Genomic DNA, 13,217 nt, shown 5'->3' on the forward strand with positions numbered 1-13,217 from the left:
ACATTTTTAAGACGCTTCTAATGATGCCAAACACAAAGTGTAATGTACTCAGCTTCATGTGGAAAATTGTCAAAAATGAGTTTCTTCCTTTGGCAGATAACTATTTTCAGTTCGTTTGACCCAGTCGTGTTCTTTCAATCTTTATGAAAATTGCCACGTTTATAAACATTTTTAGGACGCTTCTAATGATACCAAATACAAAGTGTAATGTACTCAGCTTCATGTAGAAAATTGTCAAAAATGAGTTTCTTCCTTAGGCAGATAACTATTTTCAGTTCGTTTGACCCAGTCATGTTCTTTCAATCTTTATGAAAATTGCCTTGTTTATAAACATTTTTAGGACGCTTCTAATGATGCCAAACACAAAGTGTAATGTACTCAGCTTCATGTGGAAAATTGTCAAAAATGAGTTTCTTCCTTAGGCAGATAACTATTTTCAGTTCGTTTGACCCAGTCATGTTCTTTCAATCTTTATGAAAATTGCCTCGTTTATAACCATTTTTAGGACGCTTCTAATGATGCCAAATACAAAGTGTAATGTACTCAGCTTCATGTGGAAAATTGTCAAAAATTAGTTTCTTCCTTAGGCAGATAACTATTTTCAGTTCGTTTGACCCAGTCGTGTTCTTTCAATCTTTATGAAAATTGCCTCGTTTATAACCATTTTTAGGACGCTTCTAATGATGTTAAACACAAAGTGTAATGTACTCAGCTTCATGTAGAAAATTGTCAAAAATTAGTTTTTTCCTTAGTCAGATAACTATTTTCAGTTCGTTTGACCCAGTCGTGTTCTTTCAATCTTTATGAAAATTGCCTCGTTTATAAATATTTTTAGGACGCTTCTAATGATGCCAAACACAAAGTGTAATGTACTCAGCTTCATGTAGAAAATTGTCAAAAATGAGTTTCTTCCTTAGGCAGATAACTATTTTCAGTTCGTTTGACCCAGTCGTGTTCTTTCAATCTTAATGAAAATTACCCAGTTAATAAACATTTTTAAGACGCTTCTAATGATGCCAAACACAAAGTGTAATGTACTCAGCTTCATGTGGAAAATTGTCAAAAATGAGTTTCTTCCTTAGGCAGATAACTATTTACAGTTCGTTTGACCCAGTCGTGTTCTTTCAATCTTTATGAAAATTGCCTTGTTTATAACCATTTTTAGGACGCTTCTAATGATACCAAATACAAAGTGTAATGTACTCAGCTTCATGTGGAAAATTGTCAAAAATGAGTTTCTTCCTTAGGCAGATAACTATTTTCAGTTCGTTTGACCCAGTCATGTTCTTTCAATCTTTATGAAAATTGCCTCGTTTATAACCATTTTTAGGACGCTTCTAATGATGCCAAACACAAAGTGTAATGTACTCAGCTTCATGTGGAAAATTGTCAAAAATTAGTTTCTTCCTTAGGCAGATAACTATTTTCAGTTCGTTTGACCCAGTCGTGTTCTTTCAATCTTTATGAAAATTGCCTCGTTTATAAACATTTTTAGGACGCTTCTAATGATGCCAAACACAAATTGTAATATACTTCATGTAGAAAATTGTCAAAAATTAGTTTTTTCCTTAGTCAGATAACTATTTTCAGTTCGTTTGACCCAGTCGTGTTCTTTCAATCTTTATGAAAATTGCCTCGTTTATAAACATTTTTAGGACGCTTCTAATGATGCCAAACACAAAGTGTAATGTACTCAGCTTCATGTAGAAAATTGTCAAAAATTAGTTTTTTCCTTAGTCAGATAACTATTTTCAGTTCGTTTGAACCAGTCGTATTCTTTCAATCTTAATGAAAATTACCCAGTTAATAAACATTTTTAAGACGCTTCTAATGATGCCAAACACAAAGTGTAATGTACTCAGCTTCATGTGGAAAATTGTCAAAAATGAGTTTCTTCCTTAGGCAGATAACTATTTTCAGTTCGTTTGACCCAGTCGTGTTCTTTCAATCTTTATGAAAATTGCCTTGTTTATAAACATTTTTAGGACGCTTCTAATGATACCAAATACAAAGTGTAATGTACTCAGCTTCATGTGGAAAATTGTCAAAAATGAGTTTCTTCCTTAGGCAGATAACTATTTTCAGTTCGTTTGACCCAGTCATGTTCTTTCAATCTTTATGAAAATTGCCTCGTTTATAAACATTTTTAGGGCGCTTCTAATGATGTCAAACACAATGTGTAATGTACTCAGCTTCATGTGGAAAATTGTCAAAAATGAGTTTCTTCCTTAGGCAGATAACTATTTTCAGTTCGTTTGACATAGTCATGTTCCTTCAATCTTTATGAAAATTGCCTCGTTTATAACCATTTTTAGGACGCTTCTAATGATGCCAAACACAAAGTGTAATGTACTCAGCTTCATGTGGAAAATTGTCAAAAATTAGTTTCTTCCTTAGGCAGATAACTATTTTCAGTTCGTTTGACCCAGTCTTGTTGTTTCAATCTTTATGAAAATTGCCTCGTTTATAAACATTTTTAGGACGCTTCTAATGATGCCAAACACAAAGTGTAATGTACTCAGCTTCATGTAGAAAATTGTCAAAAATGAGTTTCTTCCTTAGGCAGATAACTATTTTCAGTTCGTTTGACCCAGTCGTGTTCTTTCAATCTTAATGAAAATTACCCAGTTAATAAACATTTTTAAGACGCTTCTAATGATGCCAAACACAAAGTGTAATGTACTCAGCTTCATGTGGAAAATTGTCAAAAATGAGTTTCTTCCTTAGGCAGATAACTATTTTCAGTTCGTTTGACCCAGTCGTGTTCTTTCAATCTTTATGAAAATTGCCTCGTTTATAAACATTTTTAGGACGCTTCTAAAGATGCTAAACACAAAGTGTAATGTACTCAGCTTCATGTAGAAAATTGTCAAAAATTAGTTTTTTCCTTAGTCAGATAACTATTTTCAGTTCGTTTGACCAAGTCGTGTTCTTTCAATCTTTATGAAAATTGCCTTGTTTATAACCATTTTTAGGACGCTTCTAATGATGCCAAACACAAAGTGTAATGTACTCAGCTTCGTGTGGAAAATTGTCAAAAATGAGTTTCTTCCTTAGGCAGATAACTATTTTCAGTTCGTTTGACCCAGTCATGTTCTTTCAATCTTTATGAAAATTGCCTCGTTTATAAACATTTTTAGGACGCTTCTAATGATGCCAAACACAAAGTGTAATGTACTCAGCTTCATGTGGAAAATTGTCAAAAATGAGTTTCTTCCTTAGGCAGATAACTATTTTCAGTTCGTTTGACCCAGTCATGTTCTTTCAATCTTTATGAAAATTGCCTCGTTTATAAACATTTTTAGGACGCTTCTAATGATGTCAAACACAAAGTGTAATGTACTCAGCTTCATGTGGAAAATTGTCAAAAATGAGTTTCTTCCTTAGGCAGATAACTATTTTCAGTTCGTTTGACCCAGTCATGTTCTTTCAATCTTTATGAAAATTGCCTTGTTTATAAACATTTTTAGGACGCTTCTAATGATGCCAAACACAAAGTGTAATGTACTCAGCTTCATGTGGAAAATTGTCAAAAATGAGTTTCTTCCTTAGGCAGATAACTATTTTCAGTTCGTTTGACCAAGTCGTGTTCTTTCAATCTTTATGAAAATTGCCTTGTTTATAACCATTTTTAGGACGCTTCTAATGATGCCAAACACAAAGTGTAATGTACTCAGCTTCGTGTGGAAAATTGTCAAAAATGAGTTTCTTCCTTAGGCAGATAACTATTTTCAGTTCGTTTGACCCAGTCATGTTCTTTCAATCTTTATGAAAATTGCCTCGTTTATAAACATTTTTAGGACGCTTCTAATGATGTCAAACACAAAGTGTAATGTACTCAGCTTCATGTGGAAAATTGTCAAAAATGAGTTTCTTCCTTAGGCAGATAACTATTTTCAGTTCGTTTGACCCAGTCATGTTCTTTCAATCTTTATGAAAATTGCCTCGTTTATAAACATTTTTAGGACGCTTCTAATGATGTCAAACACAAAGTGTAATGTACTCAGCTTCATGTGGAAAATTGTCAAAAATGAGTTTCTTCCTAAGGCAGATAACTATTTTCAGTTCGTTTGACCCAGTCATGTTCTTTCAATCTTTATGAAAATTGCCTTGTTTATAAAAATTTTTAGGACGCTTCTAATGATGCCAAACACAAAGTGTAATGTGCTCAGCTTCATGTGGAAAATTGTCAAAAATTAGTTTCTTCCTTAGGCAGATAACTATTTTCAGTTCGTTTGACCCAGTCGTGTTCTTTCAATCTTTATGAAAATTGCCTCGTTTATAAACATTTTTAGGACGCTTCTAATGATGCCAAACACAAAGTGTAATGTACTCAGATTCATGTAGAAAATTGTCAAAAATTAGTTTTTTCCTTAGTCAGATAACTATTTTCAGTTCGTTTGACCCAGTCGTGTTCTTTCAATCTTTATGAAAATTGCCTCGTTTATAAATATTTTTAGGACGCTTCTAATGATGCCAAACACAAAGTGTAATGTACTCAGCTTCATGTAGAAAATTGTCAAAAATGAGTTTCTTCCTTAGGCAGATAACTATTTTCAGTTCGTTTGACCCAGTCGTGTTCTTTCAATCTTAATGAAAATTACCCAGTTAATAAACATTTTTAAGACGCTTCTAATGATGCCAAACACAAAGTGTAATGTACTCAGCTTCATGTGGAAAATTGTCAAAAATGAGTTTCTTCCTTAGGCAGATAACTATTTACAGTTCGTTTGACCCAGTCGTGTTCTTTCAATCTTTATGAAAATTGCCTTGTTTATAACCATTTTTAGGACGCTTCTAATGATACCAAATACAAAGTGTAATGTACTCAGCTTCATGTGGAAAATTGTCAAAAATGAGTTTCTTCCTTAGGCAGATAACTATTTTCAGTTCGTTTGACCCAGTCATGTTCTTTCAATCTTTATGAAAATTGCCTCGTTTATAACCATTTTTAGGACGCTTCTAATGATGCCAAACACAAAGTGTAATGTACTCAGCTTCATGTGGAAAATTGTCAAAAATTAGTTTCTTCCTTAGGCAGATAACTATTTTCAGTTCGTTTGACCCAGTCGTGTTCTTTCAATCTTTATGAAAATTGCCTCGTTTATAAACATTTTTAGGACGCTTCTAATGATGCCAAACTCAAAGTGTAATGTACTCAGCTTCATGTAGAAAATTGTCAAAAATTAGTTTTTTCCTTAGTCAGATAACTATTTTCAGTTCGTTTGACCCAGTCGTGTTCTTTCAATCTTTATGAAAATTGCCTCGTTTATAAACATTTTTAGGACGCTTCTAATGATGTCAAAGACAAAGTGTAATGTACTCAGCTTCATGTAGAAAATTGTCAAAAATGAGTTTCTTCCTTAGGCAGATAACTATTTTCAGTTCGTTTGACCCAGTCGTGTTCTTTCAATCTTAATGAAAATTACCCAGTTAATAAACATTTTTAAGACGCTTCTAATGATGCCAAACACAAAGTGTAATGTACTCAGCTTCATGTGGAAAATTGTCAAAAATGAGTTTCTTCCTTAGGCAGATAACTATTTTCAGTTCGTTTGACCCAGTCGTGTTCTTTCAATCTTTATGAAAATTGCCTTGTTTATAACCATTTTTAGGACGCTTCTAATGATACCAAATACAAAGTGTAATGTACTCAGCTTCATGTGGAAAATTGTCAAAAATGAGTTTCTTCCTTAGGCAGATAACTATTTTCAGTTCGTTTGACCCAGTCATGTTCTTTCAATCTTTATGAAAATTGCCTCGTTTATAAACATTTTTAGGACGCTTCTAATGATGTCATACACAAAGTGTAATGTACTCAGCTTCATGTGGAAAATTGTCAAAAATTAGTTTCTTCCTTAGGCAGATAACTATTTTCAGTTCGTTTGACCCAGTCATGTTCTTTCAATCTTTATGAAAATTGCCTCGTTTATAACCATTTTTAGGACGCTTCTAATGATGCCAAACACAAAGTGTAATGTACTCAGCTTCATGTGAAAATTTATTAATTTCTGTTAGGCAGCTATGTTGTGAAGTTAGCTGCCTGTGTATTTTTGCAATTTTTGTATTTTTTATATCATTTTGTGATGATATTTGACTAAAAATATACTTTAAGAGTACTTGAGACCTTGAAATCGCATATTTTATTGTTTTAACGCATTTAAAATTTTCGACTTTTTCATTTGGTCGGGTTACCATAGGCAGATAACTTTAGGCTGCTAACTTCACGCCGATTAAATGAGCTAAGACCATTGGAGTTGCGTATAGGGGGTGGTATATTATTCCAGCACTTCGTAGCAGAATATCGAAAACTGCCACGAAATGCTGCTGAGCTGCCGTGTCTCGGACAAACTAGTCGGGTAGCTTCTCTCGTTGGTCGCGTAGAGAAAGTTAGCCTGTGAAAGAGGTATAATGGTTGTTGATGGCGCACTACTCCGAAGAAATATAATTTATTTGATTTTGGACTGTAATCTAGTTTTAAGCTTTTTCTAACATGTATCTTTTTTTGTTAATTTCAATTACTGTCTCTCTTATGTACCTTACGAAAAAAAAATATTAATAAAATAAAATAAATACATACATACATACAATCACGCCTGTATCCCATAAAGGGGTAGGCAGAACACATGAAACTACTAAAGCTTCAGTGCCACTCTTGGCAAATAAGGGGTTGAAAGAAAACGAAACTGTGACATTGCAGTGACAGGTTGCCAGCCTCTCGCCAAACAAAAAATAAATACAGACGTGAATCTCTTTGTTCCAGTATGCATGCCGATCCTGGCCTACGGAACAGCCATGGGTTGGATCTCCCCGCACCGGGCCCTGCTCACCGGCCCCGACTCCCCCGCCGGAGAGCCCCTGACGGACGACCACGTGTCGTGGATGGCCAGCATTATGTTCATCTTCGCGCCTATCGCGGTGTTCGTGTTTGGGGTGGCGGTGGATAAGTTTGGACGGAAGAGGGCGCTGTTGTGTGCTTCTGTGCCGATTGCTGTGAGTATCTTTGAGTCTTCCGTGTGGGGATCGATTAAGGTCACCACCCCTTATGGTTATGATTATGGGTTCCGTTTTCCGCACTTAGCCTTAAAGATAGGGGCCATTGTGCGTGCTGTATTTGCCAGATAGGGTTCTAGCCAGCCTAACTCCGCCCTGAAGCGCAGGATCCTCCTGGTGTCTCCACGGGCTTCTCGGAGTGACCTCGTCGTTTTGAGGATTTGAGCCCGTTGTGTGTTCACTCCCTCACATTCCAGTATGACGTGGGCGACCGTTTCTTCGGCCGACAGGCATCCTCGACAAAGAGGATTCATGTCACCACCCCTTTTCCGTGTGTCTTACAGTCTGACCAACAGTGGCAAAATTGCAGTGTCATCCCTTTCAAATCAATATGTGTGAGAAAACGGGACGACACTACGATGTTGCCACTTGTACAATTTGACCAAAAAGAGTAGAAATTGAAAAGTCGACTGTTGGATATGGGTTCAATTATGGTGTGGGCTCTTAACCCGTCACTGAGCAAGTTTTCAACCCAGCAAAAAGTGGCCTAATTTGAGCAATAGGCTACTTTGCCTCCTAGTCAAATCAGCTTCTTTTTAAGAACTGTCTAAATGAATTTGACGACCTTGCTAATATGGAATTAATATGAAATCGAATTGAGTGACGTGACGGTCAATTCAGTTTATATATTTCTACCTGACTTATGAAATAGAAACTGTATTTAAAAAAAAAACTTCTGTCCATGTTTTTCTTATAATTATTGATGCTTTATTTCATGCATGGTATAAAATATGTTATTTAAAGAATGGTCAAGTTCCCTATTTCATGTATCTCTAGAAGGTCAGTAGTCGGGTGGTTTAGTCTGTTTAGAGGTAATGACATCTTCCGCGTAAGCTGTATACCTTCTGGTTCGATTCCCGGCTCGGCCACCTTTGTTAGCATAATAATAAAGATCTGTTCCGGTATATTTGGCGTTTTGGCCGTCGCAAGGTATTTGACGCTGACTGTACCTCTCGAGGGTCGTGAGCAATCGGGTAGTTTAGTCTACATAAATGTAATGACATTTTCCTTGTAAGCGTAATAATACCCTGGTTCGATTCCCGGCTCGGCTACCCGTGGACTTGATCGCTGTTTATTTGGTGTATGGCATCTATTTCTGTATGACAGACACAGGCTGGATTGATGTACAAGTCCACTTCTGTACTCTCAAACGGAGTAGACAGAGCACATGAAGCCATTCAAATTTCAGTGCCATTCTGGCAATTAAGGGGTTGAAAGAAAATGAAATTTTGACATTGCAGTTTGCCAGCCTCTCCCCTACGAAACTATTCAACTTATATCCCACATGTAGTCGACTTTTACAACACCCATGGGATGAAACGGGGTAGTGAAATCTTTAACCCATCACCACACGGGTACGGGTTTCTGATTAGTATAATATAATTTAAGCTTTGAGTTTATGTTTATGACGATAACCGTGTTTTTGTGACAGCTGGGCTGGGCCGTGAAGCTGTCTTGCGCGCAGCCAGGCGCGCTGGTGGCTGCGCGTGCGCTGATCGGCTTCGGCTCCGGCGGTGGCTTCGTCGTGTGCCCTCTCTACGTGAAGGAGATCAGTGAGGACAGCATACGAGGCATGACGGGCACCTTCGTCATATTCTCACAGGTAAGCAGTCAGCTGACTCGAGTTTCTTTAGGTCCATAAGGCTCCTACATTGAGAGAAGAAACAACCAATTTTCATGTTCGTTCAACAAGTTTTTTGGTTAAAATAGCGCCTACGTGCTCTTTGGTTCAAACAACAAGTTCGATTTTGTTAAGTGTAACTAGTACATTTTACAAGTTTCATTTTATTTGAACCAACAAGTCGATTTTATAAAAGCAACATGACTCATATTGTTTTAAACATATGTTTGGCTGATTCAATCAAATATCTTTTAACAAGTTTGACCTTGTTGTTCGAACAAATTCGACTTCTATCATCAACATTGTGATTTATTCCGTTTACTAATATACTTTTGTTTCAAATGGATAAACCCGCAACAAGTCGAACTTGTTTGAATTTAACAAGTTCGACTTGTTGCGGATTTATGCAAATTTCTCTCAGTGTAGGTGGATATTTTCTTTTCAGTCAGTCTCAATACAAGATATACACTCACTTTAATTGTTGAGTCATTGAGAGGTCATAATATTTTTTTCATGTCATGGTTAAAGCTATGACGTGTCCAGTATAAAATGGGCTAGAAGTGGATCAACAATTAAAGTCCGTGACCGTACTCATTGACTAAACTAGCATGACAAATACGAACGTTTCCGGAAAAATACGAAGGAAACCCTTTTCGCACTACACCTGTAACAGCTCTTTTGACTTGTCCCATTGAAACTTATTTACGTCTCTATCTATTCTGAAGTTCACTTGGTATTAAATTCAGCTAACTTTCTCTATTTTAATGTGCTATTTAGCCCCAAATGGCTAGGGCCGAAGCGTAACGGCCCCGCCACGACATTGGTCTAAGCGCGGCAGCGGTGAGCGGCAGCCATACGTGCGAATGAAAAGTCCCATCGCTGTGTCTCGCTCCAATGTATGGCCGCCGCTCACCGCTGTCGCGCTTAGACCAATGTCGTGGCTGGGCCGTAAGCAGTACAAAATAAGTAAGCAGCAAAAGTGGGTTAAGTATCATAACACAGTCTTGAAAAAGTTTGACGTCGTCGAACAATTCGCAATAAAAGAAAAGGGCATTATTTCGTCAAATTGAAGTTTGTTTTGAAATTAAGCTACAATAATCACTACTACTGAACGTATTATAGCTGAAAAACACAACAATCTATATAAAAACAATTTTTTTTAAGAGAAACACAAAAAATGAGAAAAAATCTTTAGACGCCATTTTCTCAAAATGGTTGGCGTGTGGGTTGACACATTATTGCTTATCAGCATCCAAATATCCTTAATCTATAATTAAGTTTTATAAATGAGCTAAGGCTTTTCTAAACTAAGACGTACGGTGTGAACGAACTGTGTTGTGTGGCGAAAAACATCAGTGACCCTCTTTTACCCCGTCTGCCTAAAAATATATATCCTATCAAAACTATTTATGTACATAAAATACTGCCAATTGATACGAGACCACTCAGTGTTATGAAACGAGTGGTAAATATGATCGTGGATGGATACAATGGTTATGGAAGGCCTAAGAAAAGATGGATGGAATGTGTGAAAAATGATACATATGAGATTTAAAAGTATTAGTATGGAAATGACGGCTGATAGAGGAATGGAGGAAGATGCTTCGCCGACCCCAAATAATGGGAAAAGGGCAAGGGAATGATGATGACTGCCAAGACGTGACCATATAAGGCTCGTCTGTCAGAAAGTTATCAGATTTCTTGTAGGGCCAAGCTTCGAAATCTACATTTTAAAATTTGTGGTTCAATAATGAACAAGATTTACTATGGGAAGTGAAATTGCAAAAAAAATGATATTGTATTTCGACGGCGGCGATGGCTTTCATACATTTCGACTGTCGTGTATATTTCTATGCAACAGCCAATGTTTTTTTCGCGATTTCAGCATTGGTCCCATAATAATCTAATAATAATCTATAATCTTTAAAAATACGTCACGGATTGTGATGTGGCATTTTTTAAATAGCTTGATTATTGATTAAAGAGAAAGGTTTATATGTAGGTATAATATTAGCACGAAACCGGGTCGGATCGCTAGTTTAACATAAAAGTAGCCTTTAGATGCACCCTACAATTAGACCTTTGAGGGCTATATTTTAGCATCCACTTCTGATCCTCCCCCGCGCTTATAAATATGGATGTGTACCCTTCGAGTAGGTACTCGAAAGAGACACGTGTAGGGCCCAATTCTTAGTTCCCTTCATATAAATAGTGAGTCTGGTACTTCCAATAATGGAATCTTAAGGTGGTTTTCCAATGCCAATTTTTAGTGGTAAAAAGTCATCTTGATTTCAATTCTCGCCTCGCCTTGTCTGGCCTCGCCCGGCCAGTGGAAAACCACTTTTTCCCCTCACTAGCTCGGAAACACGTGTTTTGTCCTTTAATACCAGCGGGTAAAAACGCATTTTATCCACTAGTGGGTAAAGTAATTTGACCTTGAATAAAGTCAAATTAACTGCTTTAAAATTGATAAAAGTAGGTGAATCTAGTAATAAACATGATTTACCACCTGTGGAACTACTGGAAGCAGTGATAAACGCATTTTTTGCGTTGTAGTTTCCTCGCTATAGTGAGGGGAAAAGTTTTGTGTTACACTCGGGTGCAAATGTATTTTACTTCTCATGACTATGTGTTAAAAAACTCGCAAGTTCAGGATTCTATTCTCGAACCACTCGCTTCGCTCGTGGTTCAACTATAGAATCCTTTCACTTGCTCGTTTTTCAATTCCACACTCGGCGTTAAAATACAACTTTGCCCCCTTGTATTTAACAAATAACTATGTATTACACGACTTTGATGTAAGGATATTAATTAGTTAGGTGATCTCTAGATTTCTCAGAGGGTGGTCAAATTCTTAACTCGTTGGACAGGAATGATTCCTGTGTGGAGACGGGTTAAGAATTTTACCACCCTCCTGTGGGTGTCTTTGAGTCCACTTTAGAGGGTGGTCAAATTCTTAACCCGTTGGACAGGAAGGATTCCTGTGTGGAGATGGGTTAAGAATTTTACCACCCTCCTGTGGGTGTTTCTGAGTCCACTTCAGAGGGTGGTCAAATTCTTAACCCGTTGGACAGGAATGATTCCTGTGTGGAGACGGCTTAAGAATTTTACCACCCTCCTGTGGGTGTCTCTGAGTCCACTTTAGGATTGTGTTTAATTGTAGTGTGGACTGTGGGCGATAGGATATCAACCTGTTACCCGTCACTACATAATGGCACAATTTTGAAACTTGAGCAGTTTCATGTTCGCTGCCTATCCCTTTTGGGAATACAGGCCTGTGTTTATCTATGTATTTTGTACTGTTATGACATAGACGGCAAACGTGTAGGCAAGTCATATTTAAAGTCACATACAGGTCTAGGCTACGTTTCCTGTGGAGGTAAACATCCGGCCCAAAGGAAATTGCTACGCCAACACTTTGGTCATTAACTGGGTTGACGAGATGATCCACTGAGCACTCCACTTCACTGTCCTGCGCATCATTTTGCAGATGAGCATTTTTTTTTCGTCACTTTTATGAAATCTGAAAAATTATGCTATTTCTACTCAGAATCACTAGCTCTTTCAATCCTATAGTAGTTAAAAAAATTGTCCCATAAGATTTTTTTTATTTTGTTACCATTTTCCGTTCATGTTGTGTGGGGGTAACAAAAGGGGAAAGTAACAAAAATATATGGAAATTCTGGGACACTTTTTGTCTCCCAGTGAGATTGAAAGTACTCGTGATTCTGAGTACAATTGACCTAAAATTCCCTAAAAAAAATCAAAATAAAAAAAATGGCAAAAAAAAAAACGAATAGCAAAATTGCATTTTATCCACAAGAGTGCAAAGTAATTTAATACAAATTTTAACTTGATGTCTTAAGCGGGCAGGTAAATTTTACCTATAAATGATGATTTTGAATCATAAATATTGAATAAATTGATGGATTTGAATTACTTTCATGTTTTATATTCAGTATTTTGTTCGTGTTGGTGAGGTGAAAATTTTTGTGTTTCACTCGGTGGCAAAGTTTTTTTTAACCTTCGTGCCTTGACACAACAAAATACTGACTATAAAACATCAAACTAAATCAAATCTGTCAATTTATTCAATACTAGCTTTTGCCCGCGGCTTCGCTCGCGTTAGAAAGAGACAAAAAGTAGCCTATGTCACTCTCCATCCCTTCAACTATCTCCACTTAAAAAATCACGTCAATTCGTCGCTCCGTTTTGCCGTGAAAAACGGACAAACAAACAGACACACACACTTTCCCATTTATATTATTAGTATGGATTTATGATTCAAAATTATATGTAATTTCTACAAGCCAGCTCAAGATATCAAGTTAAAATTTGTATGAAAATACTTTTCACTCTTGTGGATAAAACGCAATTTTGCTATCTGTTTTCGAATACCAAAGTAAGCCTTTACCAGTTGGTGTGGAAAAAACGTGACAGGCTAGCCCATCGCCTACGCTACAATTTGAACCCATATCTGCGGCGTTTCGGTGGCGTTTCGCGTCACAGAAATGCCATTCGGCTACGGGGTCTGGGTTCAAAT

The 13,217-nt window shown here is 36.9% G+C and overlaps 1 protein-coding gene across 1 annotated transcript in view; it reads left to right on the forward strand.

Annotated features, from left to right (window-relative positions):
* Positions 1 to 13,217, forward strand: part of LOC125237901 (facilitated trehalose transporter Tret1-like) — an 83,297-nt gene that overhangs the window by 38,492 nt on the left and 31,588 nt on the right. Inside the window, exons 2-3 of the mRNA XM_048145141.1 lie at positions 6,764 to 6,993; positions 8,486 to 8,656. Coding sequence (XP_048001098.1) covers positions 6,764 to 6,993; positions 8,486 to 8,656 — 401 coding nt within the window. The remainder of the gene's footprint in view (positions 1 to 6,763; positions 6,994 to 8,485; positions 8,657 to 13,217) is intronic.

Source organism: Leguminivora glycinivorella, chromosome 22, assembly GCF_023078275.1.
Source record: "Leguminivora glycinivorella isolate SPB_JAAS2020 chromosome 22, LegGlyc_1.1, whole genome shotgun sequence".
Lineage (NCBI taxonomy): Eukaryota > Metazoa > Arthropoda > Insecta > Lepidoptera > Tortricidae > Leguminivora > Leguminivora glycinivorella.